Source organism: Xenopus laevis, chromosome 5L (assembly GCF_017654675.1).
Source record: "Xenopus laevis strain J_2021 chromosome 5L, Xenopus_laevis_v10.1, whole genome shotgun sequence".
In the NCBI taxonomy this organism is placed as follows: domain Eukaryota; kingdom Metazoa; phylum Chordata; class Amphibia; order Anura; family Pipidae; genus Xenopus; species Xenopus laevis.
Genome location: NC_054379.1, coordinates 136,537,473 through 136,556,750, shown reverse-complemented (window position 1 = coordinate 136,556,750; position 19,278 = coordinate 136,537,473). Strand labels below are relative to the sequence as shown.

At 38.2% G+C, this 19,278-nt stretch overlaps 1 protein-coding gene across 1 annotated transcript; it reads right to left on the bottom strand.

Moving 5' to 3' along the window:
• Window positions 1-17,406: 17,406 nt before the first annotated feature.
• Window positions 17,407-18,643, bottom strand: LOC121393559 (probable G-protein coupled receptor 148). The gene has a single exon (XM_041562383.1). The coding sequence runs from the start codon at window positions 18,451-18,453 to the stop codon at window positions 17,407-17,409; it is 1,047 nt and encodes a 348-aa protein (XP_041418317.1). The 5' UTR covers window positions 18,454-18,643.
• Window positions 18,644-19,278: the final 635 nt, after the last annotated feature.

The following is a 19,278-nucleotide window of genomic DNA, read 5'->3' as shown; positions in this document are numbered from 1 at the left end:
TCTAAGCAACTATAAGCCTGATATGGCCAGTACATAGGTTAATAACTTTGGTAAAGATCCATTGATTTGTAAACTCTCCAAACTATCTGTTATGTTTGGCCAACTTTAGCTACTATGTAGCCATTAAAGGTACCATAAGGGCAGAGATTCCACCTCTGATTACAAGAAACAGTCATAATGCAATAGTTTCAGAACTTAATGGATAAACAGGAGTTATCGAGAATGCTCGGGACCTGGGCTTTTCCGGCTACGGGGTCTTTCCATTATGATCTCCATACATTAAGGGGGTTATTTATTTAAGGTCAAATTTTAGAGCTTTGTGATTTTTTTTATACCTCGAATGAACTCATAGCTCAATTTTTTTCTGATCTAATAAAAAAACTTGTTTTGAAAAATCTCGAATCAGTGAATTCAAGGTAAACAACCCAAAAACTTGAATTGATTGAGTTTTCCTTGGGGAAAGAACTCAAATTGCTATTAACATCATCCAATGGTTCAAGGGACCTCTGCCATTGACTTCTACATGACCTCGACAGGTTTTAGCTGGAGTATTTTTGGATTCAAGCTATTTCCAGCTTCCGGTATAATAAAACTTGAAAAATCATGGTTTTTCACAGAAACTCGAAAAATTTAAGTTTTTTTTTTTAACCCAGAAAAATTCGAGTTTGGACTGAAAAATACCCTTGAAAACTCAATTAAATACAACTCGACCTTTAATAAATCTGCCCCTAAGTGTACTAAAAATCATTAAAACCTTAAATAAACCCAATAGAATTGTTTTTCCTCCAATAAGGATTAATTATATCTTAATTAGGATCAAGTACAAAATACCTTTTTGTTATTAGAGAGAAAAAGGGAATATGATTTAAAATTCTGAAATATTTGATTACAATGGAGTCTACAGGAGATGACCTTCACGTAATTGGATAACGGGTTTCCGGATAACCAATCCCATATCTTTAATGTGTTCTTATGTATATTGTACAGATCTGCATATTTGCTGTTAGTGAATACAGTAACCTTTTGTGTTTTCATTATCAATGTATAGATATGACTCACGGAGAGTTATTGACTATGGGTTTTGCTAAGATAAAGCTGACACCATTTCCATATTAATTGTAATCAGTAGTGTTCTACCAAGGAAGTCAAGATCATGTAAATGTTTTCATAGTTATGACACACACACACACACACACACACATATATATACATTGATGTTCCAGTCTATAACCATATGTTGGCCTGGCCCCTTGTCCATAAAGCTTATAGCAACACCAATTACTTGCAAGTGGACAGGCACACCTGCTCTTGAGAGTTGCTGGTTAGTGTATATTGTTCCATACGGTATCCAGCAGATCCAACTGTTGAGATTGACAGAAGCACAGCAGCAGAATCAACTGCAGATGGATGTTCATGAAGGTAAAACATGGAAAGCCAAAGCTGCAAACCCACACAGAAGCTTTAAATTCATCAACATGGAATTAAACCAAGGCGGGGAGTCCTGTCTCCATGGCCATCTTCCATCTAACTAAGGCATGGAATTTGACGACTGAATGGAAGCAACATGGCCATTCAATCACACTGTTAACTATCTTTATGAGTTTATTCCAAGTAGCGACCAGCATTTCTAGAAGGCAGTTGCCTCTCCTTTCCCCACGTACGCATTGCTAATTATTTTTCAGATGAAACACCATACAATTAAGAACACTCAGTGCAAGTAGCAGATGAAAGATATGGTGAATCACAAGTGAAATAACCAAGGAAAATGTCCCTCTGGTACTGCATGGATGGCTATAAATGTATTAGTCAGCTGAAAGAGTCAACAAAGCATTATCTACTGATAACCAATTCATTACATATTGAAAAACAGAAGGGGGGGACACTGGTTGCAATTAAGTCCCATGCTCCATGGCAAGAATATCTTTTTCAAAGGATTAAGGCAAAGACTTGATTCCTATTTTATGGATGGTTTGGAGAAATTGATACTTTGGACAGTGTTGTCGTAAGTATAAAACTCCATTTTAAAAATAATGTGGCTTCTATTTTTATCACATCATGCACAGAAATCAATTTCCTATAGGTTAAATATACTTTATAAGAAATTTTAAAACAAGAATAAAAGGCATTTTATTGATGATCCAAATCCTAAAATGAATTTTTGTTTCATTTGTTTATATCTTTGTAAAATAATTATATTTTTGCGGCCACCCTTGAGTCTGACAGTAGAGCTCATGCTTATTGAACATAGCAGCTATTTAAGAATATGTCAGGATAATCCTTTGTGTGAGCAACAGAAGAATCTCAGATAAAAAGGAGCAAAGCTCAGCACTGTATTACACCACCACTTATATTAATAAGGAGCAATACGGTGTAATGATTATGCTTTTTGTGTATGTTTCTTATCAGAGCTTAGGCTTAATCCTATAGCAAAATCCTTCTTCCCGCTCAGAAGACCAAATTATGTTTCTAGTACTAATTAAATATAAGTTGTGTTCACTGTAACTGAACTGTTTTATAATAGACGCTATCTAGATAAAGGTTCCTCCTCTATAAAAGCAATGGAGTTTTACAGAAAGTGTGGTCAAGTTATTTCTCCTCCTGAATATATATTTGTATGTCGTTTATGTTGCATATAAAAAAGGACATTTTTCAGCAGTTAGAAAGCACCAATTGTACCCTAGTCCCTAGTGCTGTACCCAAGCAAACATTTTTATTAGACAGTATTTGTGTAGATAGATGCTGCTAACAGTATAATTGTTGTTCTCCAGTGGTTAACCAAACAGAACTCTAAACTTGTTTATTTTCTCTGGTGAAATATTTAAGGCTTGCGGACCAATATATTTTGATAAGTGTTGCCACTGATTTCTTGAAAAAGAAAGAGTCAATGGATAATACATTGTTGTATATACAGTATACAGTGTTGTATACTGTAGCTTTAATACTGCTATTCATGACGCCTATTTATCGCTCACTGACATTTGGGGACCTATTTATGATTACATTTTGATATTTTGTCTCAGCAAAGTTTTCCCCTATGATTTTATTTCCTGTTGGCCACGTTTTTATTTAAAATATAAAAAGCTTGTGAGATTTTAGGCATCAAACTGTTTTTTTATTCCTTATAATAAAACTGCAATTGACAAAAAATTATCAAGAGGAAAAAAACCTTTTTTCCGTTAAAACCTCACCAAAATCTTCTGGTGCTCAAAGTAAGCCCTGCTTGCCATCTTTCAAGGACAGTGATCCCCAACCAGTGGCTTGCTAGCAATATGTTGCTCACCAATCCATTGGATGTTGCTTCCAGTGGCCTCAAAGAAGCTGCTCATTTTCGAATTCCAGGCTTGGAGGCAAGTTTTAGTTGTATCAAACCCAGGTGTACTGCCAAACAGAACCTCTTGTAGGCTGACAGTCCACATAAAGACAACCAAATAGCCAATCACAGTCCTTATTTGGCATACCCAGGGACATTTTACATGCTGTGATGCTCCCCAACTCTTTTTACATTTGAATGTGGCTCAAGGGTATAAAAGGTTGGGGACCTACAATCTAGAGCAGTGATCCCCAACCAGTAGCTCATGTGCAACATGTTGCTCTCCAACCCCTTGGTTGTTGCTCTCAGTGTCCTCAAATCAGGTGCTTATTTTTGAATTCCAGGCTTGGAAGCACATTTTATTTGCATAAAAACTAAGTATAGTGCCAAGTAGAACCTCCTAAGGCTGCCAGTCCACATAGGGGCTACCAAATAACCAATCACAGCCCTTATTTGGCACCCCAAAGGACTTTTTCATGCTTGTGTTGCTCTCCAACTCTTTTTACATTTGAATCTGGCCCATGGGTAAAAAAGGTTGGGGACCTCTGATTTAATTATAAAAATATGTACTCTTTTCTTTTCTCTCTGTCTTTCTGCTAATGGTGGTATCATTTTTTATCTTTCACAATTTAAGGCTTTTCACAGAAGCATGTACAGATTGAAGATCTGACGAAGAACCCATTTTGTCTTCTATATTCAGCATTCCCTCGGAATGAAATGTTGAAGAAGTGAAATGAATATGCCTGATTGGTATGTGAATTGCTCAATAGATTGGCACCGTTGGTTCCCAGGTTCACCTTTCAACAAAACCTCAGACAATGATTTTATGGGTGAAATGCTTCAGTGTGTTCCCCCATCCTCCTCAGAACTTTGGATATTCTTAATCCCATCTGCAATATTCAGTGTTTTCACCTTGTTGGCCAACCCACTAATTCTAGTGGCCATTATAAAGAAGGAAAAACTAAGGAAAGAGACAAGATACATTCTTCTTGCCAACGTGATGGTCTCAGACCTCATCTTTCTGTTATTCAATACAATCATATCCACGTGCAATGCCATTCGCTGGTATCTCCATAAGATTATCTGTTTCACAATGATTGCCTTCACATTTGCAGCCTATTGCAATTGTGTTCTAACCTTCACTGTGATGGTGATAGACACGTACATAGCCATTTGCTTTCCTCTTCGTTACTACTCTCTGCTGTCATTGCCAAGAACAAGGAAAGTGCTGTTGGCCATTTGGATTTTTTCGATATTATACCCTTTGTGTGTTTTTTTGGCCACTGAAGCATTTGACATGCACCCCCTGGAAAAACAAAACATGTGTCTTATGCTGTATTATGGTCCTAATGTCAAGAGAAATAACCTAGTTACTGTCGTTTGTGCGTTTGCCTTGTTTTTTCTACTAATCTGTACAGTTATGATTACCTATCTATACATAAGGTTATATAAAATGACAAAAGAGTCTGGAATTTGGGTGAGGCGGTTTTCCCGGGCCAGAGTGACATTGCTGACGCATTCTATTTTGCTTGGTTTGTATATTGTACCTGCATTTATCCTTGCTGCCGAAATCATGGTTTTTAAAGACAGTGAATTTGGCATTACTGCTCGCCTGTGGATGTCTGCTGCCAACAATGCAGTGATCATGATGATGCCCAGAGCCTTGGCACCTGTTCTGTATGGACTCAGATACAGAGATATATCGGCCACACTCAGACACTGGTTTTCTAGGAAGAGGGTTAGCTGCCACAGCTCCGAGTTATGTAACTGATGATGAGCCTTAAATGGGCAGTTTAACACTGTACTTTGCAATGGTAATTGCATTTATTATATGACATTTTTAAATAAAATGCCAGTTAATTTGTTTTTTGCTTTGCTCTAGTTATATATTCTTGAGCACTATAATGGATATTAAAAGCAATGTCTATATGTCCCTTTCTTTTCTCTGCCCTGCTCTACTCTTGAAATAATGCACCTTAAGAGGTCAGTATGGAAGCTTATACTGATTTCAAGTTTACTTTTAGTATGTTATAGAAATGCCAATTCTAAGCAACTTTTCAATTCTCCTTCATTTTTACTTTTTTATAGTTTTTGAATTATTTGCCTTCTTCTTTCCAGCTTTGAAATAACCCTAAAATAAATGCTCTGCAATGCTACAAATTTTTTGTTATTGCTATTTTTTATTACTCATCTTTCTGTTCAAGCCCTCTCCTATTCATATTCCAGTCTCTTATACAAAAAAGCATGGTTGCTAGGGTAATTTGGACCCTAGCAACCAGACTGCTGAAACTGCAAATTGCTGAATAAAAAGCTTAATAACTCAAAAACCACAAATAATTAAATCAAATGAAAATCAGTTGCAAATTGTCTCAGAATATCAGTCTCTACATCATATTAAAATTGAATTTTAATGTGAACAACCCCTTTAAGGGGCACATTTACAAAGCTCGAGTGAAGGATTCGAATAAAAAAAACTTCGAATTTCGAAGTGTTTTTTTGGCTACTTCGACCATCGAATGGGCTAGTTCGACCTTCGACTACGACTTCGACTACGAATCGAACGATTCGAACTAAAAATCGTTCGACTATTCGATCGTTCGATAATCGAAGTACTGTCTCTTTAAGAAAAACTTCGACCCCCTAGTTCGGCAGCTAAAAGCTACCGAACTCAATGTTAGCCTATGGGGAAGGTCCCCATAGGCTTGCCTATGTTTTTTTGATCGAACGATATTCGTTCGATCGTTGTATTAAAATCCTTCGAATCGTTCGATCGAAGTATTAGCGCTAAATCGTTCGACTTCGATATTCGAAGTCGAACGATTTTAGTTCCTAGTCGAATATCGAGGGTTAATTAACCCTCGATATTCGACCCTTAGTAAATCTGCCCCTAAGTGTCCATAGATTCAGAGCTACTCCATGGGTTATGGAAGCTGGTGACATATAGAGGTCTATTCATTAAAGGTCGAGTTTTGTTTTCTCTAAAAATTTTCATTAAAAAAAATAATTTTTAGAGAAAACATTTTTTTAAGAGATTTATTATGCCCCAAAGCAGCAAAAAATTTATTAACCTGGCTAAATAATCAAATCTTTTCATCCAGTATTGTAGTTAATAATAATCCAGGATGCATTGCGCTGAACAAGAGTATAATGGGAAGAAATGCCAACGTTTCATCTGCTGTATCATATATATTATTCATGTGTATTAATTCTGTACTCTGCAAAAAGAAAAAATCTGTCTGCAACAGTTCTAGTACTGTTGTTGCAGGGTATACAGTCAGGGCACTTGCAGTGGACGGGCGGCTGCAGGGAGCCAGATGGGCACATGCCTCTTCTGCCTGCCATCCCCTTCAAATGTCTGCAACTCATACCACAATCTGGCAACATTTAGGGGCAGATTTACTAAGCTCGAGTGAAGAATTCGAATGAAAAATAATTTGAATTTCAAAGTATTTTTTTGGGTACTTCGACCATCGAATGGGTCAAATTCGATCGAATTCAATCGAATCGAATGATTCGAATGATTCGAAGTAAAAATCGTTCGACTATTCGACCATTCGATAGTCAAAGTACTGTCTCTTTAAAAAATACTTTGACTTCATACTTCGCCACTTTAAACTTACCGAGCTGCAATGTTAGCCTATGGGGACCTTCCCCAGCACTTTTCTAAGCTTTTTTTGATTGAATAAAAATCCTTTGATCGATCGCTTAAAATCGTTCAAATTGTTTGATTCGAACAATTTTATTCGATCGTTCGATCAAAGCATTTGCGCTAAATCCTTCAAATTTGATATTCGAAGGATTTTACTTTGAGGGTCGAATTCGAGGGTTTATTAACCCTAGAAATTTGACCCTTGATAAATCTGCCCCTTGGTGTGCAAATCACAGAGGGATTTTTTTCTATCAGCAGTGCCAAGTGAGGTTGGGGTGCTGAGTCAAGGTGATGAGTGCTGGGAGCTTAGGTGACGAGCAGTGTTTATGTGGGGGCATGGTGGTGCTTGCTTTGGGCTCTCTCACACTGTTAGGCCCAGCACTATATATATAGTGACAACCTACTAAATGATCCAATCACTGTCATATTCACTGTGTATCTAAAAGGCCATACAGATTTACATTTTCAGTTCAAAAAATTGAAATTCAGCACTTACCTGGTATGCCACCACTGATATAGTGCTGAGTCAATCTTGGCCCATGGCAGAAATGAATGCAACAATGGCTTCTGTTGCAGCCCTGGTGTAGATGGGCGAAGTACAGCCAAAAAGTCACTAACTGCACTATATATATAACAAACTGATGGACCACAGAGCTCAGTTTTTAAACATGAAAAAAGTATATTTTTCAGCAGTTTTCGGAGGTTATTTACTAAAATCCGAATTTATCTTGTATTTTATTTTAAAAAAATGACCAAACTCCCATGTCTTTGATTTTAGCTTATTTATTAATAATAAACTCTATTTTAGTGGATCAGGGAAAAACTACGTAAAAATCGAGAGAAACCCCAAATCGCTCAAATTTTTTGGGTGTTTTTTTTGCCCGAATCGCTCAAATTTTTCAAGTTTTTGCCTGAAAACCCCAAAAAAGTCAGATTTTAGGACTAAACCCAGCACTAGGGTTGCAACCTGTCCGGTTTTGAACCGGACAGTAAGTTTTCCACACCAGAAAACTGGGCAAGCCTGTTACCTGCTTTCCCGGGCGTGGTGGCCAGTCAAGGGCTGCCACGTCACAGGCCTGCCCCTTTACATCACTAGCCCTGCCTCTGACATCATGGGTACCGCTCCCTGCCCGGATTCTGATTGTAGGACAGGTGGCAACCCTACCCAGCACAGACCACGAAAACTTCAAATTGAGATAGATGCCTCTCCCATTGACTTATACAGGACCTTGACAGGTCTGAAGTGGGGGATTTTCGTATTCTGGCTTTTTGCAGCAAATCTGAATTGGGACTCTTGGGACACTAGTTTCAGTGGGATTGATGTTTCGTTCCTACTGAACATTTTTTCTATGTTATACTCGGTGCAGGGAGCAAAAAATTTTATACTCTGGGTATAGGGTAAATAATGCAATTCGGTCCATTCTGTTTGATGTGTAATAATTTGTTGTTAGCCCTTATATTTACTACTGAATTCCAACTGCAAAAACTCTATTGAGGACTGTTTGGTCCTGGTATTGCAGCAATTATAATTTTGTTTAAAACTAACCTTAATACTCTAATTATTGCTAAAGATTTCTCAACCATGCCCTAAGGGTGAGACATGTCGTAGGAATGCCTTGATCATACTGTATATTTTGTATCTTGTAGTGACTATGATATCCAATAGCTAATTGGGTTTAGCATTTGGTATTTACACAGTTGTGTCTGATTGTGCGGACGATTGCTGAGATTGGACTTGGCCTGCAGATTGATTACAGGCATTTTGATGCTGATGAAAGAAGTGCATACATTAAAAGACCTGTACCCCTTTAAGGATTTCAACAGAGCATATTATGCTTACGACGTGCGGTGTCACATGCACACGCAGGGCGACACCCTTAAGACTCGTCCATTGCTTCACAGTCGGCCTCTGGACAAAGCTGCGCTTGGCGGCGAAACGGTCGTTGAGGTTGATGTAACGTTCTGGGAGAAGGGGCCACTCTCCAAAGATTTGTTGTCACAAAGCATCTGGACCATGGACATTGAACTCACTCATTTACCCTAAGCCGGCTTAGTGGCAAAACTTCAGGAATATGGTCTGTATGTTTACTTATGAGCTATTTTGGATTGGGCAGGACAGTGCCATTGTAAGATTCCATGAGGCCTGTTATTCATATCACTGCTACAAAAACCTTTTGTGGAATACTACGATTGCTAAATCGCTAAGGATATCGTTAGACTTTTCACATATGGATTCCTAATACCATCGATTGTTACTATGTATATACAGACCCCACTGCTGACTTTTACCATATAACTATCATATAGTGTCCCCGACTGACACTTTGGGACGTTGCTCTCCGAAGGAGGTCCGGCATCCGCATTATTGGGACAATTTCTAATGCATATATAGTTCTGGACAGTGTTTATAATCTATGCTTTGTTGCCTATTTTACCACCCATTACCATTATATACTGCTTAACCAGCTGTGTGCTAATCAATCACAGATATAATATGTGCTGTGGTATAGATGCATGCATAAGTTGAATGTTGACATGTCATACACCTTATAGACAGATCTGTTTTGTAACTTATAGCAGTATAAATTTCACCTTATAATTTGCATTCTTGTACGTACTACATACGTTCCTCCCACCTGATTTATTTAAATCGGGCTGAGTGGTTCATTAATCTGAGGAGAGGGATCCCTCCTCCCATGCGCAGCATCTTTGTTTTTAAACTTGCTTTTAATTGATACTCAGGGCATGGTTTGTGAATAAATATTGCCTTTTTAGAAACATTGTTTGGATTATTCATGACATTTTGCTATTCAGGGATAAAGTCTTGGAGGTTAAGTCCCCTTTTTTAGCTTAAGATATTTTAAACTCTATTTTAGTGGATCAGGGAAAAACTACGTAAAATCGAGAGAAAACCCAAAGCGCTTACATTTTTTGGGTGTTTTTTTCCTGAATCGCTCAATTTTTTCAAGTTTTTGCCTGAAAACTCCAAAAAAGTCAGATTTCCTGGCTAAACCCAGCACTAGGGTTTTGAACCGGACAGTCAGGTTTCTACACCTGAAAACTGGGCAAGCCTGTTACCTGCTTTCCCGGGCATGGTGGCCAGTCACAGGCTGCCACGTCACAGGCCTGCCCCTTCGCATCACAGGCCCGCCCCTTTACATCATTGAACCGCCCTTCGCGTCACTAGACCTGCCTCTGACATCATGGGCACCGCTCCCTGCCCGGATTCCGATTGTAGGACAGGTGGCAACCCTACCCAGCACAGACCACGAAAACTTCAAATTGAGATAGATGCCTCTCCCATTGACTTATACAGGACCTTGACAGGTCTGAAGTGGTGGATTTTCGTATTCTGGCTTTTTGCAGCATCGGGGTATAATAAATCTCGAGTTTTTGCTCCAAAAAGCCCGACCAGAAAAATTGGAGGTTTAGTAAATAACCCCCTTCATCTATGTACAGTCAGGAAAGTGTTTTGTAAATGACAAGAATATACTCAGGTCAATAAATAAAGTAACAAAATGATATTTAATTAACAAAACACCCTTAAAAAAGCTCTATGATTAAACAGGATGTTTTATACATTGTTTTTTAAACTGTATTTATTGACCTGATGGGATCCTTGCAAATGGCTTCCCCTGTTTTTATACACTTTGGTTTTCCTTTCCTGAAGGTGTGGGGTTCAAGCATAAGGGCCACATGTCTTACATGGTGAGCCTTATTGTAATAAACTTATTGGATAGCAGTGGGTTAAATGATTCTGCTGTGTTAGTTCAGGTGAAAAAGTCAGACAAGCACAGGAACTTCTGGTACATTTATTAGAACATGGCTGGTAGGTGTGGCCTGTCGCATATTTGCTCTCAGCTTAGACAAGAAGAAGTCCAGCAAAAAAGGTTCAGTGGGAGCACTTACCGAACATTGGACTCAGCGTGCTGCACGTCTCACCGCTATCCCATGCGGTCAATTCCATCCAAGTGAAAAGCAAAAATGGCGGAGCACTAAGGAGACCAGTGAAAGGATAAATATTAAATATTTATTCAATAGATATAAAAACCATTACAGCAGCATACTACAGGTCATGGCTGCCGGCTTAACGTGTTCCGTGGCTCCCCGCCACTTCATCAGAAGCTAGACAGGAAGAAGGGAACAGGAATATGAATCATAAGGCAATGGCAAAACAGCAGGAATGCCCTTAACCAAAATGTCAACACAAGCAGGTTACTACACTTATAAACTCAGGAATTGCTTTAGTTACTGCTGTCTGGGTTCATGTACCAATTTTTGTTATGAAATGTATAATAAAAGCCTTAAAGGGGTCATTTAGTGTAACCATGAAACTGGGTAAATAGATAGGCTGTGCAAAATAAAAATGTTTCTATTATAGTTCCAGTCTAACATAATAGCCAACAGGCGAGTTGAGGCACTCGCTCAGGCGGCAGCGCCCCCCCGGTTGCCAGAGGCGGCAAAAATACCGCTCCTGGTAACTTAGAGCCGAATTAACGGTGTTCAACCCGGAAATTCGGCTCTTCTAGTGCAGAGAGTGCAATTGCTCAAAAAGGCTGCCTCGGGCGGCAAATTGGGCAGGATCACCCCTGATAACCAAAGCACTACTTCCTCCTTTACATCTCTCTAACCTGTTAGTCAGTGAGCGACGTGAAGGGGGGCCACATGGCACAAAACTGTTCAGTTAGGATCAAAAGCAAACAAACTAAACAGTTATGTCCGATGTGGCCCCTTTCTAGTCGTTGACTGGCTAACAGGTTAAAGGGATGCTGGGTAGTATCCCTCCAGGCCGCTATGAGGATTTTTTTGCTGGGGCCCTGACACAGAATAGTTATGCCACTGAATCCGTTGCTTCACATTGGACATATGTTTAGAGATTCTTCACTGCTTGTGTTTCTAACATATGATTTTTGTTTAGGGTGATCTTTGCTGTCCTGCTTTAATTTTCCTTTTTATTTCTATTCAAATCCATCAGTGGCATGTATTTAAACTCCTTAAGGGATAAGACAACTCAAATTCACTTGGCGTGCCAATGTGTTATTGGATGTAGTAACTTACCTTTGACCCTAGGCCTATGCTTCCATTCACTAATAAAGTGCACCAACCAGGGGTAGTATCTCTTGAGCACCATGTCGCCATTTATGCCAATGTCCCTACGATTCCCTGGCCACATGTCCTACTGACAATAAGGACAGTCGCCAGACTCACTGTAACACACTCTGGAGCAATTATGAGCAATCAATGTGCAGGGAGATATACTTACAGTACCTGTTTTTATCTCATTATACACAAAAAACTCAAATGTCTTATAAAACGCTTAAACCAGCAGCAAACACTCTAATTACCAGGTATGGGATCCGTTATCCAGAAAGTTCTGAATATGTAAAGGCCGTCTCACATAAACTCCATTTAACAAAATAATCCAGATTTTTAAAAATGATTTCCTTTTTCTTTGTAATAATAAAACAATATCTTCTACTTAATCCAAACTAAGATATAATTAATCCTTATTGGAAGCAAAACCAGCATTTGGGGTTAATTTAATGTTTAAATGATTTTCTAGTAGACTTCAGGTATGAAGATTCCCGGCAAGGTCCTGGCAAATCTTGATAACAGGTCCCATACCTGTAGCAGCTTATGGACATGCAATAAGAATTGCCTCCAGGGTGCAATCAGACTTGTAAGACTACAGTTTGACACATTTAGACCCTTCTGTTACAGAGAAAACCTCCTTTTAAACCTATAACACAAAACATATTAAACACAGTAAATAATGATGGTATAAATGATACATAAGGTAACCAGAACACAACATCTATTATTTTATGATTGTCTTTTGAAGTTGTTTTTTTCTTAAACAAGTTTGATTTTTACTTCTGGGAAATCCAGGCACTGATGCACAGTACTGACCACACTTACTAAAATTACATTTTCTTTCCACCATGACAGTCATTTTACAAGAGATGTTGTTTACAGATTTGCATACTAGTGTTCCAAACCCTGGGTTATATGTGTCACACAACACCTGGCCGAACATTTCTTGTGGGGGATAGGGCTCATGACATCATGGATAAGGCAATACTTGCACCAATCTTTATAGGAAGCAATCAAACAATAAATATTACAATTTATAATCCCAATAAACAATAGTGAACTGTAGCCTTGTGGGTACACTTTTTAGAATGAGTCACCCTATTTCTATACAGCAAATGTAGATTTAAACATCTAAAGCTTGAAGAAGAAGAAGAAGGTCTTACATGTGTATGTGTTCAAGTCACATATAAATAAGAATAACATCTTATACAGGTATAGGATCCATTATTCAGAAACCAGTTATCCAGAGAGCTCTGAATTACGGGAAGGTTGTCTGCCATTGACTTCATTTTAATAAAATAATTGAACATTTTTAAACGTATGTTCTTTTGCTCTATAAAAAAACCAGTACCCTGTACTTGATCCCAACTAAGATATCATTAATCCTTTTTGGTGGGAACACAATACTATTGGGTTTATTAAAATTTTAAATGATTTTTTAGCAGACTTAAGGTGTGATGGAAAGATCCCTTATCTGGATAACAGGTCCCATATCTTTACCATGAAGCTGCTTCTGTTGGTTGTAGTTCATGCAGCTTGGCAGATGCCAGTAGACTTTTTCTGATACTGTGAAGTAAAGCAGCTTATTTAATTTCACCTTGTCTTATATGATGTTTTAGTAACATAAAAATATCACAAAGCAGGTTTTCCTGAGCACGATATTAATGACTGTCAGCAAACTTAAAAACCTACAAACAAAAACCCCCCTTTCCACAGCTGTTTGTAATCTCCATGCTTCACCGATTCTCTGCCATCTGTTCTAGCATTGAGCCTGGAAACAAATGGAACTTAAATGTGGGCAGTTTCACCATTACAGCAGGTGCCCCAGTGCACTTTGGATGGGGGTGTCTGTATTACTAGTTGATAAAACACAATATGCTTTTTTTTCTTTATGGGAAGTTCAGAAAACTGAAAGCTCCAAGACAGTTTATTGCAAATAAAATAGCCACAATAGTGCAAGCTAGAACGCTATATTTATTCTGCAGAATGCTTTACCATACCTGAGTAAACAGCTCTAGACACTGTCTCTGTTTGTTTAGGATAGAAGCTGCCATATAAGCTTGGTGTGACATCACTTTCTGCCTGAGTCTCTCCCTGCTCACTAACAGCTCTGAGCTCAGATTACAACAGGGATGGGAGGAGGGGGAGAGGAGCAAACTGAGCATGCTCAAGGCCGTGCCCTGGAGGTTTAAGCGGAAAACAGGAAGTCTGATACAGAAGCGCATGTGTACACAATAAAAGCGAAGAAATGTGGTGTTTCTTTTGACAGAGGACTCAGAGCAGCATTACTTTGAGGGTTTACTGGTGTATTTATATAGGCCTTTCTGATAAAGCTTACTTAATTTTAGCCTTTCCTTCTCCTTTAAGAGAGACCCCCCACAATTCAGTAAAAAAAGTGATGGAGAAGAATGTATATATATAATAACAATTAGCCCTGGGAATCATCCATTCATTATTTATTCGATGATGTAGTAGAAGGTAAAAGATGCCTGAATATATACCCCTAATTGTTTTCTGTAATATAAATGGCTAACTTCATCTAATATCATCAGATGTAAGAGCATAGCTTTTAAAGTAATCCTTCACCCAAAAGCTGTTTTTTGCACAGTAAAAGAAAATTCAAGTATTAAGCACATAAACCAGTGTCAGATATTAGGAAAGTCGTTTAGCACTTAGGGGTGCCAAATGTTAGGCACCCCCAAGTGAATGTATTTACTTACCTGAAACCCCAGGCCGGTGCTCTTATCAGCAGAAAACGGCACTGGCCCTGGGTTATACCAGTGAGCACCACGGATCGATCCTCTACCGGCATTTTCTGTCTTCACATGGCTGTGCATGCGCATTAACTTTAACTAAAAAGTCTGCTATTTCGTTTGAAGAAAGAAGAAGCCAGAAGAGGATCGATCCGTGGTGCTCGCTGGAATAACCCTGGGCCGGTGCAGTTTTCTGCTGATAGGAGCACCGGCCTGGGGTTTCAGGTAAGTAAATACAATCACTTGGGGTGCCTAACATTTGGCACCCCCCAAGTGCTAAACGACTTTCCTTCTCCTTTAACCACACTATAAACTCTCCAACGATGTATGTTTACTTGAGCTGTACATTTCTGTTGAGAAACAAGAAATCCCCTCCTGTCATTCTTTCCACGTCTGTTTCAAAGGGAAAAACACACTTGAGCTGTACGCTAGTTTTTCATGTTTTAAATTTGTGTATGAGGTTTCAACCAGCGGATGAGAAAGATTCCCTATTAGTCCCTTGGAGAAAACAAATTGGAAAGCATTGTGTGTAACTCTAAAACTTGTTCTTTAATAAACAGTTAACATTTTTATTCGTTTTTCATTTCATGGGGAAAAAAGCCTTTTAAAATTAGTTTGAACATAAAATATATTTGAATATTTGAATTTGAACCTAATAACAGACATCAGACAAGAAATCTGTGGCACCCATGGTACTGTGCTCTGCAACCAGCGGAACATTTCCACCTTGGTGCACCCCACCCCCAGATCCATGTGATTTGTAATGAACACTAATGAATTCTAGAGGAACATGTTTTAATAAATACTTATTTAACTGCATAAAGTGCTTAACACAGTGTTTTTTAAAGCATAAGCAGCTCATCCCCAAAGTGAATTTGTTTTTATGACTTTAAACGGACCAGATCAACTGGAAAATTGGGGACACGTCATCAAAATGGCACACACAGCACAGCATGGGGAGCACTAGGAATGTTACATTTAGTACACACGATGATACATTTACACACAACTAAAGATTCTTTTTGCACGTAGAGCCACAAAACATTGTGAGAACTCTACAATGGAAAGTTTAATCATATTTCATTGGCAGTAATAATGAGTTTTCATATTCAATAGTTAGTTTTTATCTAAACATTTTGGAAAATTGACCCAGAGATATTCAGAACACATTTAAATGCAGATACTCTGCTCAAAATAAGCAGCAATTTATATACAGAATGGGACCTGTTATACAGAATTACTGGGACCTGGGGTTTTCCAGATAGGTCATCTTTCAATAATTTGGATTGCCAAACTTTAAGTCAACTAAGGAATCATTTAAACATGAATTAAACACAATAGGATTGTTTTGCATCCAATAAGAATTCAAGTAGAAGGTACTGGTTTTATTACAAAGAGAATATAAATTATTTCCTTAAAAATATTTTAAAAAACTGAATGACTTTATTAGGAGAGTGGAGTGGAGTCTATAGGAGATAGCCTTCCAATAATTCAGAACTGTCTGGATAATGGGTTTCCTGATAACAGACCCCATACCTGTAATTATTTAATAGTGACATTCATGCAGCTGCAATAATACCTCATATAAGGGGTAATTGGCAAAAGTGAGGTTAAACTTCAGTCAGATTTTCATTTACACAAGAAAAGGGACAGACAGTATATCCCTTTATTCAACATGGGTGCAATGGATAGGGCTTGTGCTGAACATATTTTTTTGCCTGTTGTTTCACTGGAAAAATCCATAGATTTTTGTTTATTATTAAAACAGGCAAAAAGTATGTACAACACATATGTTACATCCAGCCATATGTTACATCATGTAATGTAATATCATGCTAGAATTCCATCAATACTTTTAGGATTCCGTAGTTCTGAAATGAAAATCACAAATTAAAAGTTACTTGAATAAATCAGTTGAATTCAGGAAGGGGGCACTGACTGGAAACAAACGGAGTGCAATTAAATAGCAGTCAGGGCTATTTGGGTTATGTATATATGTAGAAATGCCCCATGCTAACAAAAAAATTACAACTAGAACAAACATACTTTTAATTAAGAAAAACACATGTTCACACTTTTAAAGAAGTTTATACAATCACATGGGATACTTTTTTTAACTGTAGTCCTATAAATCTTGATTCTGTAGTTACATGTTGATTGCCATGTCACTACCCAAATCAACACAAGTATTATATTGTTTTATTTAATTTTGCTTCTGATACAATTTTATTTTTAGACCATCTAAAAAGATAAAAAAAAATCCGATTTTTCAGGTGCTACCAGTTTGCATATTGGCCACGAACCCCTAATTCCTAGGGACTGTCGCATTTTTGTAAAAACAGTGTCACAGATAAATATAGTGATAACTGACAAATGGCTCGAGTGGTATAATATTCCCTTGGGCAGCAAACTCTTCTCTCATAGTTGGGAACACAACATGAAGCTGCTAAGTGTGCCCTTTATGGTGGGGCTACGGTAATATGCCCACTTGGAGTACCAATCCATCAGCAAAGGAATCTTGAATTGTTTTATTTCTTTCCCCAGTAATGTTGGATGCCTGTAATGCCATGATACTCAATCAAGGAGAACCTCCATTACTGTTATGTGCCTCTGCTCAAAGCAAGTCTATTCTTTGGCTGCACTAGAACGTGTAGCTTGAATGTATGCAACAATTGCAGCGATCTGTATATTTCTCTGTATCTAAAGCCATAGAGATATGGGGAGATGCATTTAGGTAAGACAATCAAAACATCGCAGATTGTAAATGTTGCCAGCAAACTTGTTCTGTAGTCTATGATTTTATTAATATAGAGCACAGATTCTGCCAGAAGAAGCAAAAGTGGAAGGTAGTAAGAAAACAAAATGAAATGATGCATCATGAAGGTGATATTGGCTCTGGAAGAGAGGCTTTTCCATACTCCACTTTGTCTGGTTTTATAGCAGAGGAACACGTAGCAGCAGATAATCAATGAGAAACACAAGAGAAAAGCAGTAATGCAGAGAATATGGAACAGACGGATGGCTTCTTCTGCATGTAGGGTCATGACAAATATTAAAGGCAATGAACATGAATCAGGGTGACATGTATCCGGTTTCTGAGTAAAGTGTAAGACTAAAAACATTACAGCCGAGGAGAATAAAGATGTGATCCACAAAAACACAATTAATTTTTTAGTTCTGGAAGGAGGCAATATCGATGAATAGCGCAAGGGCCACAGAATAGCCAAATAGGTGTCGACCACCATCAGAGCGGTGGTGAGAACTCCTCCACTGTACGTGACAGAGAGAAAGAAGAGAATCATAGCACAAGCTCCCTTAGAAACCTTCACATTGGACACATTGCAAATGCCAGCCGTGGCGTTTACAAAAAGATATAACAAGTCGGAAAGTAACGCATTTCCCATGAGGATGAACCTTGTTTCTTTCCGTAAGCTGAAAGTGGATAAAATGGTCAACAAGACAGCAGCAGTAGCGAATACAGCCACAATGAAACAAGTGGCTGCAGGGATAAAAAATAATTTTATCTCCATGACGGGAGGGTTTGTAATCCACTCATGCTCCTTGTGCAGAAAGGTATCGTCTATAGTCCTGGAGAGGTTTAAGGATCTTTGTGATATCAGTGGAGCATGACATTTAGTGCTGTTCATTTCACATATGAAGATGCCAATAATATTGAAAGATGGTCCAGGGTATGTGATCAAAGCAAAGGCTTTTTCTGAGCCAAATGTTCATGAAACAAAGGATCATGGCAAATGTGTCCTATTTTATGACCCTTGTAAATGGTTGTATCACATCCTGCTATTCCAGCAGCTATGGGTAACTGAATGCCCTTTTAGTACAAGACAAGGTGGTTCATTTAACGGCCTCAGGGGAGAAACAGATGGAGCTTTCACTTCACTGGGCAGATAGTGTAAAGAATATACAGTATAACAAGCACCGCATAGCATGGTGTTATTTATGTAGCAAGAACTAGGCGTCTTGTATTGATTCAGTTAATTGACTTGCAGTCATCCTGAATCAAGCCAGATACAATGAAATTAATTAGGCTGACAATGAATCCATTTTTATATGCGCAATGTACTAGAAGAAAACTTCAGCCGTTGTAACTTGAAAATAATTCGATTTGACTTGGGTGATGGGTGATTCATTTTCCCTCACTCAGGTTTAAAAAAATATCACTCTGGTGAGAGAGTTATATCTGTCCTGATTTGAGGAGTTTGATTCCAATTAAGAACAATGGGATGCTGTTAAACAAATATTATTTATTTTATACAGTATTTAATGCTTTAACACCCCAAAACGGGCCACTTCAAATTATTTATTCCACAGTTGTAGAAATTCTGCTGAGGCTTTTGGTCTCTTTCCTAAACAGAACAACATCAGAACACTTCTCTGTTTTCCTTCTGGCACTAAAATTGCAAAATGTATTAAATTAGCAGTTAATAAAAAAATTTACCTCTGAAAAATACACA